At 36.0% G+C, this 17,682-nt stretch overlaps 2 protein-coding genes across 2 annotated transcripts in view; one reads left to right on the top strand and one right to left on the bottom strand.

Annotated features, from left to right (window-relative positions):
* The window catches only part of COPB2 (COPI coat complex subunit beta 2), a 41,358-nt gene extending 38,145 nt beyond the window's left edge, over window positions 1-3,213 (top strand). The window contains exons 21-22 of the mRNA XM_074301655.1: window positions 803-892; window positions 1,998-3,213. Coding sequence (XP_074157756.1) covers window positions 803-892; window positions 1,998-2,090 — 183 coding nt within the window. The 3' untranslated portion in view covers window positions 2,091-3,213. The remainder of the gene's footprint in view (window positions 1-802; window positions 893-1,997) is intronic.
* Window positions 3,214-5,217: 2,004 nt separating this feature from the next.
* Window positions 5,218-17,056, bottom strand: MRPS22 (mitochondrial ribosomal protein S22). Its single transcript, XM_074301656.1, has 8 exons — window positions 16,868-17,056; window positions 15,197-15,360; window positions 13,313-13,477; window positions 12,545-12,688; window positions 11,615-11,698; window positions 9,466-9,611; window positions 6,560-6,668; window positions 5,218-5,347 (listed from the first exon to the last, which is right to left on the bottom strand). The coding sequence occupies exons 1-8, from the start codon at window positions 17,019-17,021 to the stop codon at window positions 5,252-5,254; spliced, it is 1,062 nt and encodes a 353-aa protein (XP_074157757.1). The 5' UTR covers window positions 17,022-17,056; the 3' UTR covers window positions 5,218-5,251.
* Between the last annotated feature and the right edge of the window lie 626 nt (window positions 17,057-17,682).

Genomic DNA, 17,682 nt, shown 5'->3' with positions numbered 1-17,682 from the left:
ATAAAACAGTTCTATCTTCAAAGAAGGAGAGAGAAATATAGACAATTTTAGGAAGAAGAGAATTCCTCTAATTAAATAGATAAGAAGAGGAGGCTTTGTATAGGAGGAAGCATATGAAAAAAAGTATAAAGATTTATTAAAGTGGAGGTGAGGTGAGTAGAGTATATTTCGTGATAGCCTTTGTGAACACATGGAGATAAGTGATAGCATGAGGTTTGAAGAATAATCTAATTTGGTTGGATCTTAGTGCTAAAGGGAGTGATATAAAATGTCTGAAAAGTTAGATGGGAGCCAAACTTGTAGAGGGCTTTAAATGCTAGGCTGTAAAGTTTTATTCTGAAATTTGGGAACAACTGAAGTTTTCTAAGCAGAGGAAGCCAGATTTTAACCTTAGAAAGATTATTTTGACAGAAGCAAGGGACACCAATTAGGAAGTGAATAGTTTAAGTGAGAGAGGAAGAGGATCCAAACTGGGTTGGTGGCCACGTGAGTAGAGAAAGGAGGATAAATTTGAGATGTTCTGGAGTTAGAAAAGAAGAAAAAAACAAGTTGGCAACAACTATACATAAAGAATGGGGAGTCACAGGTAAGGCTCCATACTTGTATGACTGGAAAAATACTCAAAAGAGAAAGAAATGTGGAAGAAATGGTATGGAGGAGAAAAATAATTCTTTCACTATCTTATTCCACATTCATTTTTCTTTTCTATACTAATTTTTCATAAAGTTAGTCTTTGCAAAGCTTAATGTGCTATATAAATAGTTAAAATTTTCTTAGCACATACATCTTGTTTTGCTTTAAGGAATTTGATGAAGAGGAACCAACTTCTCCTGCTCCAGTCATAGTGAATGCAGCAAGTTCAGAACCAGCTACAGCTATAAAAGACGAGAAGGTATGCTATAACTACGCCTACCCTAAATCTGAAAGTGAGTCTATTCTGAACAGACTTGCAGCCCTTCCTAGGTACATGAAGCCTCACCTAGTTAAGTGGTCCTGCCATAAGAGCCTAGACTGTCCAGAACAGCAACAGTGTAATTCATTACAGAGCTATAGAAAAGAAAGGAAGGAGCTATATGAAGTTCCTGTGTGCCAGAAAAGTCGATTGTTGAGCTACGCAGCTAGCAGTTGACTTTAGCGTTTTGTAGTTATTTCATCAGATCCTGACAATAATCCTGGAAGATAGGTGCTGTTGATTTTTATTTTACAGATAAGAAAGTGAAGCAATGAGGTGAAGTGACTTGCCTAGGATCACACATCTAGCAAGTCTTTAAGGCTGGACTTCTGGACTTCAGGCCTAGTGTTTTGTTCCATTCTACCACTTGCTGCTGAATGTATAGAGACCGCAAAGTGGCTGGTTTTGTTTTGATTAAAAAAAAACAGGCAGTATAATCTAGCTGATTGAGTGTTAGATTTATAATTACAGGATTGTAATTATAACCCTTGTAATCTTAGATAAGTGTAAATAGAATAGGGCCACTGGGGCTTTATCTCAGGGTGGGATATTTTAGAAGGCTCACAGCAACATCTCCAGATTTCCTTCCTAATCCAGGCCCTCTGTCTTCCTTCAGCAGTTTATAGTGGGAACTTCCCAGTGCTGAAGGAGCTTTATCTTTTCTCTTCCCACCCTCACTACCTCAGCCTCTTTCTATTCCACCTTTCCTTGTCCTAGGGACAAAAATTCTTTGGGTGAGTCTCAACTATTCTAGGCTTTAGTTACCTGAGAATAAAATGAGGGATGGCTTAGACATAGCTAAGGATTGTTTTAGTTCTATGGCCTAAAAGGAAGAACTAAATAACAATTAGAGCTATCCAAGGAGGGAAAGAGGTTGTAATGGCTGCATGCTCTAGAATTTGAGATTCTAGAGATTTCTATTAATGTTGTTGACTTGATTGTCTGAAGTCTTATGTAACTGAGTCTCTACAAATTATTGACCATAAACTTTGAATTGGTGGATGTACATTTGAGAAAATAATTTAATTTTGTCTTTTGTCCTCAGAGTCTACTTGAATTGGATGATTTGGATAACTTGGATCTAGAGGATATTGACACAACAGATATCAATCTGGATGAAGATATTTTGGATGACTGAACATTTTCATTTCACTGACCAAACAAATCATAAATATGTATTATTTTCACTTTTAATCTGGACCACATTATTTTGAACTATGAAAACCAGGTTAATTTTATACTTAGAATCTGCTTTGGACCCTTTGGAGCAGAAGTATACAATATTAAATCATTATGTGTTCTTAGTTAATTTTGTTAACTAGAAAATGAACCATGGCTCTAATTTTTCATATTGTTATTAGGCCATATAAAATCTCTTCAACTAATAGAGATGCTTCCAAAAATTTTTTTTATGTGTAACATGAACTGGTGGTTTAAATTAACACTGTGGTTACATAGCTTTTTATAAAAACCACATGAAAAGTGACAGAGCAATTGAGTACATTTGATCTATTCTTCTATAGATTGACTAAATTTTTTCCATTTGGTTCAATGTAAAATTTTAAATGAATTATGTAGGAGGTGATACCTTCTGTTACTAGCCAGAAGTACACATTTATATTATCCCTTTGGTATATCATATTTATTCTTCATTTGTCTTTGTAGTTTGTCTGCATAGTTGAGTTCCATATGCATTTAAATTGCACTCTCATCCTCCCACTCCCTTCCCCCTATTGAATTTTTATTAATTTATTAATATTGCCCTGTAGCCACTAAATCTACATACATTTGACTTTTATCCTTTCCCTAAGAATTTATATTGGATTTCAGTTTACTAACTCATAAAATGAATTGATTGGTCAGGATATCTCTAAAGTTGCTATAAGTCTGAGTTCACAATATAAAAAAGCGTTTTGAGATTAGCATAGCTGCTTAGAAGATTGCTGATATGAATTCTATTGACAGCCTACTACGAAGTGGCTCTGGGAGCACAGGCAAGTTATGGCACCTGTTTGTGTTTGTTCTGTAAAAGGAGGGAATTGTATAAGAACCCTTCTATTTCTAAATTCCTCGATTCTGAATGAAATTTTTCTCTTCCTTTGTTATACTGTGCTCTTTAAAAGAACTTTAATTTTATTGTAAAAGACATACATTTATATAGGGCTTTAAGACTGACCCAAAGCTGATAAATGTAGTGTTATAACAAGGATCAGTGCCTAAAGTTAAAACTAATTAAAAACATTCAGACACCGTGAAACAAATTAGGAATTATTTCTGGGGCAGGAAAATCCTATACATATAGGTAGTCACCTATATATGCAAGTTCTGGTTCTGACAATTGAATGAAATGAAAGAATTAAAGAGGAAACCCTTATTGTTTCTCTGGGAACCAGGAAATCTCGTCTTCATCCTAGAGATTAAATAATGTCTTGGAAAAGTCAGAAATGAGAAGCATTCCCACTCCCCATTAATTCTATAGCTACCTGGACTCTATCTTCCAAGAATCTTAAGTCCCTTTCACATCTTATATTTCCTAAGTCAAGAAGATTCCTTAATAAGAAAGTTGAGAACTTTTAGTTTTGTGGTTAGTTTTTGGAGATACATAATAAGGAAGAATGGTCCAGTGGCCCAAGTTCACAAAGAAAGTGACTGAGCACATACTTTCTTCACTGCCTTCTTTACCCAGGAGCATATTCTGAGAATTTCATTGGGATTCTTCAGTGATGGGGGCTCAGTGAAGCTCAGATGGGAAAGACTTTAGTACTTAAAGAATTAAATATACATAAATGGAAATGTTTGTGTGGAGGGTGGGGACAGAACTGCAAATGGGTTTCCATAAAACCCCTTTCCTCCATCTACCCCAAGGTGTTGACTTAACAGGAGAAAAAAATGAGTATGATGGATTGAGAATTAAAACTTTTGAGTTCTGGCTCTAATTCTACCACTAATTAGCTTGCAAAAGTAAGCTGTTTTTCTTTGTGGCCTGGTTTGTGGACTTGAAACAACTTGAGGCTGATGTCTTTCCCTGGGAAGGAAACATCAAGTTAATACTATAGAGCTTTGGCAGGCTGGATGTTTCCAGGGATTAAAAAAAAAAGTCTTAACTTTTGCTACCAGAAAAAAAAACTGAAAATTTGTTTTTACCCTGAAAATAAGACTTCAAAGTGTTCATTTTAAGATGATTATTATGGCAACCAGTCAACAGGTATCACTGTAAAAATGAGACAATGCATTGTCAAATTGGAATCTGATACAGACTTAAGGGGGAACCTTCTGGAAGCAAACTATTATGGGGCTGACCCTGGGATGACATGAAGAGAGCTTATGGGACTTTAGTCAACACCTGGGGGAGGGAGGGATCTTCTACTTTATGTCCTGTGTGACCTGAAACAAGTACCTTCCCTAGTTTCAAATGATCAAATATCGTTTGTTATTGAATACAATTTGTGATGTGGCCTCTACCTGCCTTCCCATAATTACACCTTTGCAAGCCTCCACGAATATTTCATTCCAGCCAAATTGGTCTTAGTTCAACTTATGTACCACCTACTTGCAGCATTTCCTGATTTCTTTCAATTGCTGCTAGTCCTAAATTCCCCCAAATCACCCTGTATCTATCTTGTATATCCTGGTATAACCACACTTAACTCAGTGGTTATAAATTTGACAACATATGGCTAGTACACAACAGGTGTACCATAGCTTGACTAATGTAACATTAGCAAAAATTAGTTTTGAGAAAAATGTCCATAAATATTAATGTTGGATTAGAATGGAACTCCTCATACCTTCCAATTATAAAATGGTAATTTCATTTTAAGAATTTAATAAAACCTTAGACATCCGACCAGGATTTGAGGGTTCAAGAAGAAGAGTGATTACTTAATAACCTATCCTTGTATCTTGCCCTGACCCTGCTGTTCTTTACAACCAGGTATGTGTTCTTCAAACACCCTACTACTGTCTCTACCCTGGCCTCTGCCTGAATTACCCCTTTTCTACTGACATGAACTCCTTTCGTTACAGTAAATAATCAACAAAGAACTTCTCAATATCTTTTTATCCTTGTTGATATTTTTTGACTGCTGAAATAGAAGCATCAGTTTTTTCCTGGTAGGCCATAAAAAAGATTGTAAGATTTTCCTTTCTTTTTAACTTGATAGAAAATATCTACAACTTTTTAATAAGAATTAAATTGATACAATTAAACTTGATTTTTTAATCACATTCTTTTCAATGTGAAAGCAAGACAAATCATGACAATATTTAATAAAAAGAAAATTTATTTAAGTAACTTCTTCAGGAAGCTGCAGAATGACTCCTTAATGCTTCTTGGTAAGCCTGTAAAGTCAATTCTATGTATCCTCCCTTTTGTGCTTCTGTTTTGGCAAAGACCTGTTTGGCAGGAGAAACAAAAGTTAGAAAATGATATCTATTTTTGGATTTTAGAACATGTGCTTTTTCTCCACATTTTCTGGCTTCTAATGTTTGAAGGATTTCATGAACAAGGCTCAGTATACTACTTTAAGTCTGACAGAACATGTTACCTGCTCCCAGCCCCACAAGCAAATTATTAAGGAATACTTGTTCTAAATTCTAGTACTACAGTGATGGGTCTTCATAAATGAAAGAGGAAAAGAAAAAAGCAAACATATTGCAACAAGCCATTGCCTTCAGACTGAATTAAAAACTCTAAACTATGGACTCCAAGAATTTGGAAGATGTTATGTAACACCACTTTATTAATCATGATTTGATGGAGGACTAACTATTCACATCAAAAGATAAGTTGTAAAGAAGGTATAATTCAATTTGATTTCCTCTTGTTACTTTTTTAAGGGGGAGGGTAGAAAACCCAGATTTGTTACAATGGATTGCTAAGAATACTACCCTGCAAAGTAACAGTATAAATCTCATTACTTATAGTTAAAGTGACTTGCCCAAAGTTACTGCTGTTAAAAGGCAAAGTCAGAAATGAAACTTAGTTCTTCTGCACTTGAATCTATTATTTCCATTATATCAGATTACACTGTCCTTTCTACTAAGGACCACATTTTTCTTTTCTTAGTGTATCTCAGATTATATGATCCATCTTAAATTGTATAACTACCACTAGAGTGATACAAAAATTCTTTCTCAATGCTCATGTTTGTTTTTATCTGAAGAAACATGCATTCAAACAGAGTTGAATTATGGTATAAGCACAATTAGAAAATGCTTAGTACACAAGACCTCCTCCTCTCCTCTCTTTCACATTCTTCCTCCAACCATACATGAAGTCTCCTAATTACCCCAGAATATTGCTCAATAACAGTAGTAAAAAAGTACTAATTTCCAGCTTAGCAAACTTCAGCCACTGGGTTAAAGAATATGTACATGCATTATTCCCTAAGAAGGGTATGTTTCTAATATTCAAACTGATGTTGATTTCTCCACTTAAATACTAACTAGTGCTTTTGAAAATATCAAGTCTTAAGAGCAACAAATTAACAAAAATCCACCCCTTTTCTTAAAGTGGCTTTAAAATGAGGTCTCTAAAATACTCAAGCTATCTGAAACTGTTGATTAATAATCAACATGCTGAAGACAAGAAATAATATAACTTACCTTAATTAAGTCCACTCCCTCAGCCCCTTGTTCTTTAGCTTGCTTGGCTGAGTGTCCATTTGGATGGAGCATGTGATACAGAATGATCAAACTTGTTGCATCATCCATTCTGAAAATTAAAGTTTTACATTTTAATCAACTCCCACAATTTGTATGCAAGCTGGACACAAATCAACATTTAACATCTACCTAGTCATTCATAATAATAAAAAATATTGCTTCATGCTTTATGTTTTCCTATTAAAATACTGTTTTTTATTTAAATATGCAACCAAGCACCAGCACTAGATGGTAGGAACACATTTCATAAGAGATTAGCAGTTGGGCTGGAAGTTGGAGAGGAAGAGAGATATTAGGAAGGAAGGAGGTAAGTGCACCTGAATATAACTTGTCCCTTAGTTTCCTATGTAAATATGAACACAGGTACCTTGCCACAACAACCATATCCCATCTGCTTTTACTTTGGCAACAAAATGGGCAAAGCCAGAGGTGAACTCTTCATTGCCCATGTACATGGCTTAGTACTGCCTCTAATAGTACTTGTGTCCTTAGGCAAGTCAGTAAATTTCTCTAGGTTCAGTTTCTTCACCTGTAAAAAGTTGAACTAGATGGTCCTCCCGGGTCACTTCTAGCTTTCGATTTGTAAACGGCTTATATCTTGTTTGGCAAGAAATGTGGTTTGGTATCCTGGCATCCAGTGTAGGGGGTTAGGTTCTAAAGTCATCACAGAAGCCAAGATGTTCATTAATCAAAATTATCTTTTCTTTATAAAATACCTTAAAAATTGTGCACCAAGTACAACAAGTTAAGTTGGCAAACAAATCTGTATCATTGAGACAAGGGCAAGCTGAAAGGACTCAATTAGTTGCCGGGGTGAAACGGAGCTGGACTGATGCCTTACCTAAACAAGGTGATAGGGTTCTCTTTCTTCCCACCACCTCACCACTCCGCCCCGCCCACAATATCCCTATGGGAAGTGGAGCAGATAAAGGTTTCTATTAACTGATCATGGTTCATGAATTATCCGAACTATTTAAATTCTTTTTCTTTTTCTTTTTCCCCCTACCAAATGGAAAAAGCAATGGGCTTTCAAAAGCCCAGATCTCAGCCTCAGCTCTGTCAATGATTTCTAGATCTCAATTTCCAAATCTCTAAGGGAGTTGGACCAATCAATTGGATTAGATAATCTTTATGATTCCTTTCACCTCTTGACTTTCTAATTCTGTGAGATGAGGAAACCAAGGCACCAAGAAACAATGCTGGTGATTACAGCCCTAGTTAGTGGAATCCAAATGTAGTGCTTAGGTTTCAGCACAGAAACTAGTGTTCTTTACAGCACAAAGCTTATACTATGCAAAGCAAACTCAAGGACACAATAATTTTTTTTTTTTCTTTTAGAAAAGAAGACAAAATTTCCCCCAACATTTAAAATTCTTTGGTTTCCACTACACCTAATCACACTTATCTACTTTTCATATGCCAATATTTTCCTATCATTCGCTGCCTTATAGCTCTACAGATATAATACAAGAACCAACACTTGGGGTTCAGTAAATTACAAATCTTTTTCTCTTACTCCCAAATTCCTATGTTTCAGATTTTCTTTTCCTTTTTTTTTTTTTTTTTTTTTTTTTTTTAAATAAAAAGAAAGCAGTACTCCCAAACTACCCTTATTTTGCCTTTTCTTTTGAGGAAAGCACTAGATCCAGATAGCACTCTGGAGACAGAAACATTTCTCTCCTCTGCACAGGAAAACAACATCATCTTACAAAGGAGCAGTAATAACTCAGGTCATTCCTGCTCTTCAAAATGAGTGTCCCAACCCCTAAGATAAGACCAGCCTACTTATTATATGGCTATTGTAAACTTTCCTGCCCTACAGAAAGTTCCTAGAAATATGACTTGCTAACTTGTTGAATTGGAATTTTAAAGAAAATTTCTAATTTTTTTTTCCTGCTATAATAATTTGGTGCTTCTAAGAAAAGCCAAAAGACATGTCAAGAAATAGTTCTTCGGGGCAGCTAGGTGGCACAGTGGATAGAGCAACAGCCCTGAAGTCAGGAGAGCCTGAGTTCAAATTTGATTTCAAACACTTAATACTTCCTAGCTGTGTGACCCTGGGCAAATCACTTTTAACCCCAATTGCCTTAGCAAAAAATGAAGAAGAAAAGAAAAGAAATAGTTCTTCTCTCTTTCAGACTAATGTTTGTTCCCATACAAAGGCTACTGAAATATAAGGGCCATATCATTATCTAGTTCAATTTTAAAATTAGGAGAAGCTATATTCATTGATTTCCTCCAAAGAATCTAAAAATAGTTCCATTTAAAATCACTATATCTGAAGGGGAATTAAGCACTCTAAATTATGCAAAGCAAAAAATAAATCTGATATATGAGTCTTGTTTTTTGTCATTAAGAGCACCAGCAACTGTATAGCCTTATCTTAGGCTCAGATATAATCTCAGATATACTTCATGCGATAACAAATTTTTCTTAAGAACTATCCTAAAGTGGGAGAAACTACCTCCAAAAGGAGATAATTGCCCTTACTGAAGATCTTCAACAAAGAACAGATGGCTACATTCTAGATATTGTATTCACTGATTTTTAAAGTAAAATATTACAGAACCTATCTAGAAACTAAAAAAGAGTGAAATAAAAGCTATCACAATCTTTTATATTAAACTTTGTTCAAATATTACATAAGCATACCTACTGATTTGAAGTTAAGAATGTTCATACTAGTATGTGAACCTTGTACTTGATTAGCTCTATGAGTGTTATAAAAATATTAACACACAAAACAGAAAATCCAATCACCTGTGAAAGGAAACAACATCCTACTTAAAGATTTGCTTTAATGTCTCTATAGAAAAAGTCAATTGCTTATAGAAGAGCTTACTTACAAATCTTTCTGAATCTGGTCAATCAGCAAACCATCAATCTTCTTCTTATTTACTAGATACCACACCATTCCACCAAAGTGTCTTGTTGAACGCAAAACGTCATATTTACTGTGCTTTTCTATGTTTTCATAGGTCTGGTGATGAACCTACTCATAATAAAACAATATATTTATAATGTTAATGACAAAAGCTCATATTTATGCAATGTTTCACTAATTAACAAAGCACTTTCCTCTGAGGTTCATAATGCAAGTATTAATATCCTCATTTTGTAAATGGGGAAGCAGAAAATTGGAGACAGAAAACTAGTATCAGTCCTGATACCTGGGATGAAGATCTGCATCTGCCACAAACTAGCCATGCAACTATAGATATGTTAGTTAACCTCTGAGTTATGCTTGGGGACCGACTTCAATTACCTGACATCTGCTAGAGCTTTCTGACAAAAATTAAACAACTAATAACTTTTTGACTTCCTATAATTATAATTTCACTCTTCAAAAAATGAAGAGCTAGGGGCAGCTAAAAGCAGTGGATAGAGCACTGTTTCTAGATTCAGGAGGACCTGAGTTCAAAAATGTGACCTCAGACATTTAATACTTGGTAGCTATGTAATTCTGGACAAGTCACTTAACCCCAATTACTTCTCAAAAACAAAACAAAACAAAAACAACTACAAAAGATGGCACTCTCGAGTCAGAAACACTTTGGGGCTAAAATTCTATAGCAGGTTAACTCAGAAGGGATGAGAAACACTTAAGAATTAAGAACTTAAATCACAAAGGGAAATAAAAAGCTTTAATTTTTAAAAAAGTATTATTAAAAAAAAAAAACAACACCTAAACAAAAGTAAAAAATAAAACCATTGTCTAAATGGAATTCCTTAAAGAGATGGTTGCTTATCATCTAAACAAAGAGACAGTGATCAAAAAGAACAGATGACAGGGTTGTTATAGCTGGAGATTGCCTAGATTTCAGCAAAACGTTTTATAAAATAATTCATACAACTCTCTTGTAGAAAAAAGAAAGATGAGGATTAGATAATATAATTAGGTGGGTTCTGGACTCAAAGAGTAAATACCTTAGTTCAATGAAAACTTGAAAGTTATCTCTGGTGAACTGCCCCAAGGTTTTGTTTGGCCATGTTGTTTAAAAATTTTGTTGATGATGAGAAAAATAATGATGACACCTTCATCAAACTTGGAGATAAAACAAAGCTTGGAGGGAGAGCTAATACAATGGATAGCAAAATCAGAACTGGAAAATTTAGAACAGTGGTGCCCTGGCTAGGTCTTATTTGTAAAGCACGCTGTTCCATTCTAAGTGACAAAGTTTAGGAAGGACTCTAATAAACTAGGGAATATCTAGAAGGCAACCAAGATATCAAAGGATCTTGAGTCCATGTCAAATGACAATAAGATGACAGGATAACTGAATCATAGATGTAGGGCTGAAGGGATCTCAGAAATCATCTCACCTAAACTCTTCATTTTACAAATGATGCTGAATCCCAAATAGAATGAGGGACTTGCTCAAGGTCATACATAGTACACATGGTACAAAAGTATCATTTGAACCCAGGTCTTCTGATCCCAGAGTCAATGCATGTTTTCCCTATACCATGTTACCTTCAACTAGGAATAATGAGACTTGAGAAAAGAAGAACTTAGGAGGGAAACATGATAGTATTCAAATATCCAAAGGACTGTTTTGTGAAATAAGCATCAAAGATGCTCTGCTTGGCCCCTTTCCAGGTTTGAGATCAGAAAAAGCTTTCTAACTCTTGAGTTCTTCCAAGTGAAATGGGCTGCCTTAAGAGTTGGTTGGCTCTCCTCTCTGGGGGGCATATACTTGCTGGGTATGATGCAATGGAGATCATGTGGGGGATGGTTAGAGTAGATGGCTGCCAAGGTTGCCTAAATTGTAAACTATCCAAGCCAAATATTATGAAGTCAGAAGGCAAATGCCACATATTTTTGAATTTTTATATGTAAATGTAAGAATCACAACTTTGTCCCAGCTCTAAATCACTGACGATTTCTTTGTTGCTGAAATTTATAACCAAGCACTGTTTGCTGGAATTCAGATGTTTACAAGTGATATTTTAAGCAAATTCCATGTCTTTTCTGAAACTGTTGAACATACTCACTTTAATATAATCAGCTGAATCTGGCTCAAACTGTGCAACACAGAGATTAAGCACATCTTCGTGACGATCTTGACTGAACAAAATCTAGAACGATGCAACAGATCAGTTATATTAAGAGAACAGAGCTGATCAAGAACTGCTCTAACTCAATGATTTGTATTTGCACTCAAATATACACATACTAAAATAATAATATTAAGAATTCAAAAGGCAGTGTGATACCGTGAATAAAGGGCTAGTCTTACACAAGGATTCAAGACTGTCACTGATACACCATAGAGAAATAATTTTGTCCATCAATGTCCCAAGCAATTCCCTAAAACAATATATTATGAATGAGTTATTGATCTGCAGTAGTGGGAAATGTTCACACTATGAGTTTCCTACTATAACAGGAAATCACAAATATTCAATCACAGGTCTGGACAAAAAAAAACGGTATTGCTCTCTAAAACTAAGATAATTTCCTTACAACAATGGCTAGGGGTAAGGAATGCAAATTACCCATTTTTAAAATGGAGAATCAGAGGTTTAAAAATCTCTGGTTTTTACATGGTTATAAAACTAGTATGTTTCAGAGTAAGGATCTAAACTGGAGTCTGTAGATTACAGACTGTAAATTTTGCCCCACATTGGGGATACTAATCCCAAAGCTATGTGAATGATCTGAGATTATGTGAATACTGATAATATTGGTAGTTATTTTGCAAATTTGAAAAACAGTCTTAAAAACTGTGATAAAGACTATAACTGCAATGATTATCAACTAATTAAAATGTTTATATAAACAGAATACATACAGCTGAACAATAATCCACATTTGCTGCAGTTTGTCATGATGCAGATCTATATAAAGACACAAATCCACAGATGCTAATGGAGAGACTATAAGATAGCTACAGACAGAGAGATAGAGATAAGTCAGTTTACCTGGAGATTTTCTTCCTGGAACATTAGTGGTGGAAAAATCTTACGACCTTCTTTTGGAAAAAAGATTTGTATCATTCTGTCTCGTTCTTCCCAGGAAGCTTTGCGTAGAACACCATTTGGTTCCCTGACAACAATGAAACGCTCCTATAATTGAAAACAAATCAAAGGTGAGATTTAAGGATTTATTTTTAGTTTCAGTTTCTCATTAAATTCTTTTATTATACTAATTTGTAGTCAACGTCTTTTGTAAAAGATCAATCAGTGTAATTATTTTAAAAAGCAATGTAGTTATTTTAAAAATGACAAGGACTTAGCAAGATTTTATTTTTCTTCCTCAGTTAGATTTGTATTTTATACAACTCATAAGTAATGTTCCAAATGTAAATGTAATAAATAAAATATTTATTTATCTCTCAATTTCAAATAACATCTTTTTCTTGAAGCTTCTGTACATTTTACTTCTCAATTTTGAGACTGCCATGATCTTTAATATTAAGAGAATACACGGTAGTCTAAATCATTACAGCAAGATTCATTTGATTACTCTAAAATGGATTCAATTTTTGCTTTCTGAATCTATTACACTTTTCCAATTATCCAGAAATCAAAAGGCTATATAAGCTCTTTTTACTAGTGAATTAACATAGTTCTACTAATTTTGGTCTGGCTATATTGTAAAAAATAAGATCAAGTGACACTGATTCCTAAATCTCAGCCCCAAACTGCCAATCAAATCTCTAAATAATGGTCCTTAAGAGATGTACTCACACGATGTGGAATGCTAAATGTTAAATCAGTAAACACATATTTAGAAGTCTCAGTTCCTTCAAGGATTTTATCATTTGCTAATACATCATTTATAGGCTGTCTTTCTTTCAGCACAGGAGGCATTTTTAACCGTTCTTTAGCTGCCTCGATAGCATGTCTTGTGGCCTACAAAATAAAATATTTTTTTCAAGAATTAGTAATTGAACAATGAAGTAGCCCAAAAGATCAATCAAAAACATTGATTTATTAACTTTAAAACTGAAAATTAGTTGTTAAAAATGATAACAAATTATGTAAAAAGCAATTCTGTCACAAATCAAAACTTTCTTTTCATGTGCATAAGTAGAATTTTTGGTAAATAGGTTTTTGTTATCTCTTTGTGTTAATGTGTGTTAATCAAATATGAATATAAAAAGCAGGAATATGTTCAAGAAGAGAGGCAACTTAAAAGATGCAAGGGCACCAAATTTGTCCTTAGGGCATTATTTCAGGCAGTAAATCACTAAATGCAATTTAGAACCAGAAATTTCAGTGGTAAGACTAGATATTAATAAGAAATCTTATACCCCAATGTTTTTTGAGAAGTGGCTAATAAGACAGACTTCTAGGAAAGGAGACATAATGCAGAAAATTCTGCTTTTTAGTTGAAAACTAATGCATGTCCAACAGACATGGCAAGAATATATCAACTTTGGTATCTTCAATCATTTTCTTTTCATTTTTTTCCAGCTTTTCTACACTAAGCCCCTCAGAAAAAACTATATATACTATATGCCCTGCACTCACAAATCAAAACTTTCTACAGAAAATGGAACTCTATGAAAAGAATATACACACTTACTATGATGAAAAGAAAAATAAAATAATAAAAAATGAACATTGTGGAATTAGAATAATTAAGCTTGGCCCCAAAGAATAAATGGACCCAAGAAGGAATGTCCTTTTCTTCTTTACAAAGACGTGAAATGACAAATGAAGAGAAGTATTAAACTGCTTAGCATTAGTGCAAACTAGATTAAAATGAATTTGGAAATGTTTATAAAAATACAATATAATATAAAAAATGTTCATTTGTGGTTTTCTAAATCAATAATTCATTTCTTTTGAACTTGATATCAATAGTACAAAGTACTACATATGTCTGACTTAGTTGGTATACTATTTAGTCTTGCTGAATTTTTAAATTCTTTATCATTCTTGAAAGAAGGCTATGGGCAGCAATGAACTGAACCAGCTACACCCAGCAAAAGAACTCTGGAAGATGACTATGAACCACTACATAGAATTCCCAATCCCTCTATTTTTGTCTGCCTGCATTTTGGATTTCCTTCACAGGCTAATGTAATTTCAAAGTCTGATTCTTTTTGTCCAGCAAAACAACTATTTGGACAAGTATACATATATTGTATTTAATTTATACTTTAACATATTTAACATGTATTGGTCAACCTGCCATCTTGGGAGGGGGAAGAGGGGAAAAATTAGAATAAAAGGGTTGGCAATTGTCAGTGTTGTAAATTACCCATGCATATATCTGGTAAATAAGGAAAGGAAAAGGAAAAGGAAAAGGAAAAGGAAAAGGAAAGGGAAAGGGAAAGGGAAAGGGAAAGGGAAAGGGAAAGGGAAAGGGAAAGGGAAAGGGAAAGGGAAAGGGAAAGGGAAAGGGAAAGGGAAAGGGAAAGGGAAAAGGAAAAGGAAAAGGAAAAGGAAAAGGAAAAGGAAAGGAAAAGGAAAAGGAAAGGAAAGCAGGCTATGGATATGTGGAGAAATTTGGATGACATAGAACCAAAATACGTCAATAAAATATAGTATCATTAGAGCACCAAACAACCTAAATTATTTTCAATTAAAATTTCCTGGTAACATTTATTTACATCTGATTACCTCTTCCAGTTGTGCTTCTGTCATTAGCTTATATGTTGGTGGCTTGAGTGGTTGTTTAGCTGCTTTAAAAACCTTCTTTAAATCCAAACCCGTCATTTTGGTGAGTATATTTTGAACTTCCTCATCTGTGAATTCTGGCTTCTTTGCGTCAGAGCAACATGAGCCTATCAAAATGAACTTCAGTTAAATACAAACTAACAAAATTCCACAAAAATATACAAGTGGCATCTAAACAAAAACATGTCCAGAGAAAAATGATATGAAGTTCAAGAAACAAAAACCTACTCCCTAAAGCAGTTTTGTGAGCCCATGTAGGTCAATTATTCAGCTGTATCAAAGGAAAACAAGACCATTGTTACAATTTTGTGGTAAGTCACTATAACTATATATTTTTCAATGTACCACTGGATAGCAAAATAGTTGTCTGATGAGGCTTTACAAATAGCTAAGGAAAGAGAAAGATATACCCAAATGACTGCAGAATTTCAGAGAACAGCAAGGAGAGATTAAAAGGCTTTTATAAAAAGGAGTGCAGAAAAATTTGAAGAAAATAATTGAATGTGAAAAACAAGCAATCTCTTCAAGAAAATAAGACTTCTAGGGAACATGCCGTGCAAAAAATGAGCATGCTAAAAGATAAAAATTGTGGAGACTTAACAGAAGTGGTGACGAGAAAACACAAAAGAACTATACAAGAAAGATCTTAACAGCACCGATCAGCACAATGTCACTGATCCTCAGGACTGAAACCAAGCGGATCTGAGGAAGCACCACTAACAGTAAGACTGGCGAAAATCCAGCTGAGCTATTTAAAACCCTAAAAGATGATGCTGTGAATGTACCTGACCCAATGCGCCGGCAAATCTGAAAAACTCAGCAATGGCCGCTGATCAGTTACGTCCACTCCTAAAGGGCAATGTCAAAGCCCAAACCACTATGCTCATTTCCCCAGCCAGCTAAATTATGCTCACTGCAAGTTAGACTGCAGCAAGACGTGCACTTAGAATTTCCAGAAAAGCAGGCGGGTTTTCAGAAGCAGAGGGACCAAAGACTAAATTGTGTCTATTTCCGGATTATGGAAAATGCGAGACTGTTCCACAAGAACTTCTACTTCACTGACTGTCGCACATAACATGGGATGCTGTAACTCCCTCCCTCCTTCCAGCAGAGAGTGCCTATGTCCGGGTTCATCTTTCCAGCCTCCTGCACCAAGGCGTAAACATTCAGTAACGTTCCGGCCCTCACGGGAGAACAGCGCACTCAGAACAAGCTCAGAACCCCGGGGTTTAACCTGAGAGCTGTAACTCCCTCCCTCCTTTCTCCCGTTCAACACGTCCCCGAAACAGTGCGGTTTGATACTATTATGTTCACTTTAAGCAACCGAAGCTCACCACTGCACTAAGATTTTTAGGACACGCTGTATTTCAATAGAATTGGTTTCTTTAGCCATCCTGAGGAGTTACGGATTAAAAACGTTATTCGGAAAAGTCATTCAAAGGTGTGGGGAAAACAGCTAAGGGCTTAGGCTCTCCTCCGACCGCACTTCACAGATTAGGAAGGCAAGGCTCGGAGGTGAGGCGAATCGGAAGCTGCAGGACCCGCATTCGAACCCAGAGCCTCCCGCGGACGACCCGGGGCAGCGAGGCCGGGAGTGAGCCCTCAAACACTTACTAGCCTCGGAGCCCACCCGACGACAAGATGGCCCCGTCCCGCAAGCCCCCGCCGAGGGCGAAAACGGGAGCCGGGCTGTGACCCCTAGAAGTCCTGAGCCCCGAGATGCCGCTCGGCAGAGCCAAAAGGAAGCCGGCCCTCTGAAAGCCGCCATCACTGCGCCAGCCCCGGCTACGAAAGGCTTCAACTTCCTGAGTCACGCAAAAAAGTCTTGAGGCATGCTGGGAAATGTAGTCGGGAGTGAAGGGCGGGCGTTAGAGCTAAGAGAAAAGGGACTGGAGTTCACTCGGAGATTAACGTTCGCTCCGAGAAGTGCAATTTGTTATACAGAATTTATTGAAAAATGCCCTGCAGGCTTTGGAAAGAGGGACTGGTGATCAGGGCAAACTAAGGGCTAAAGACTGGGGTTTTCAATTCAGTAAATATCTTTGACACGAGGGACCCAATTCTCTTGGAGTTTACATTCTAATAGCTACACAGAGAGGTAACTATAGTACAAAACAGAACTTCCTGAGTAAGAGAACGTTGCAAAATACCGGGGGAGGTCTGAAGAAAACTCACATTGGAACATGTGTTAAGGGGAAGAGGTGAAAGGTCCAGCAAATTCAGATCGGATGGCCTGGTCTTAATCTCAGAAAAGTAGGAATCAAGGTCATCAGAGAGAGTGACAGAGGCTGGAGAGGTTTGAGGCGGGAAAAATTTAAGATTAACCACTCCGGGGAATATCCTTAATCGCGCGCGTGCGTGTGTGCGTGTGCATGTGTGCGCGTGCGTGTCTGCGTCTGCGTGTGTATATGTGTGTGTGTGTGCGCGCG

The sequence above is a fragment of the Sminthopsis crassicaudata genome, chromosome 3 (genome assembly GCF_048593235.1).
Source record: "Sminthopsis crassicaudata isolate SCR6 chromosome 3, ASM4859323v1, whole genome shotgun sequence".
In the NCBI taxonomy this organism is placed as follows: Eukaryota; Metazoa; Chordata; class Mammalia; order Dasyuromorphia; family Dasyuridae; genus Sminthopsis; species Sminthopsis crassicaudata.
The sequence above is the reverse complement of the archived record's forward strand: the minus strand, read 5'-3'. Positions and strand labels throughout refer to the sequence as shown.

Bases quoted from the DNA above. Each gene is read 5' to 3' on its own strand.
- MRPS22 (XM_074301656.1), bottom strand. From the start codon at position 17,021: ATGGCGGCTTTCAGAGGGCCGGCTTCCTTTTGGCTCTGCCGAGCGGCA. The intron at 15,361-16,867 runs GTAAGTGTTTGA...TCATTTTGATAG, and splicing joins TCGGGTGGGCTCCGAGGCTA to GCTCATGTTGCTCTGACGCA. The intron at 9,612-11,614 runs GTGAGTATGTTC...TATTATGAGTAG, and splicing joins ATTCAGCTGATTATATTAAA to GTTCATCACCAGACCTATGA.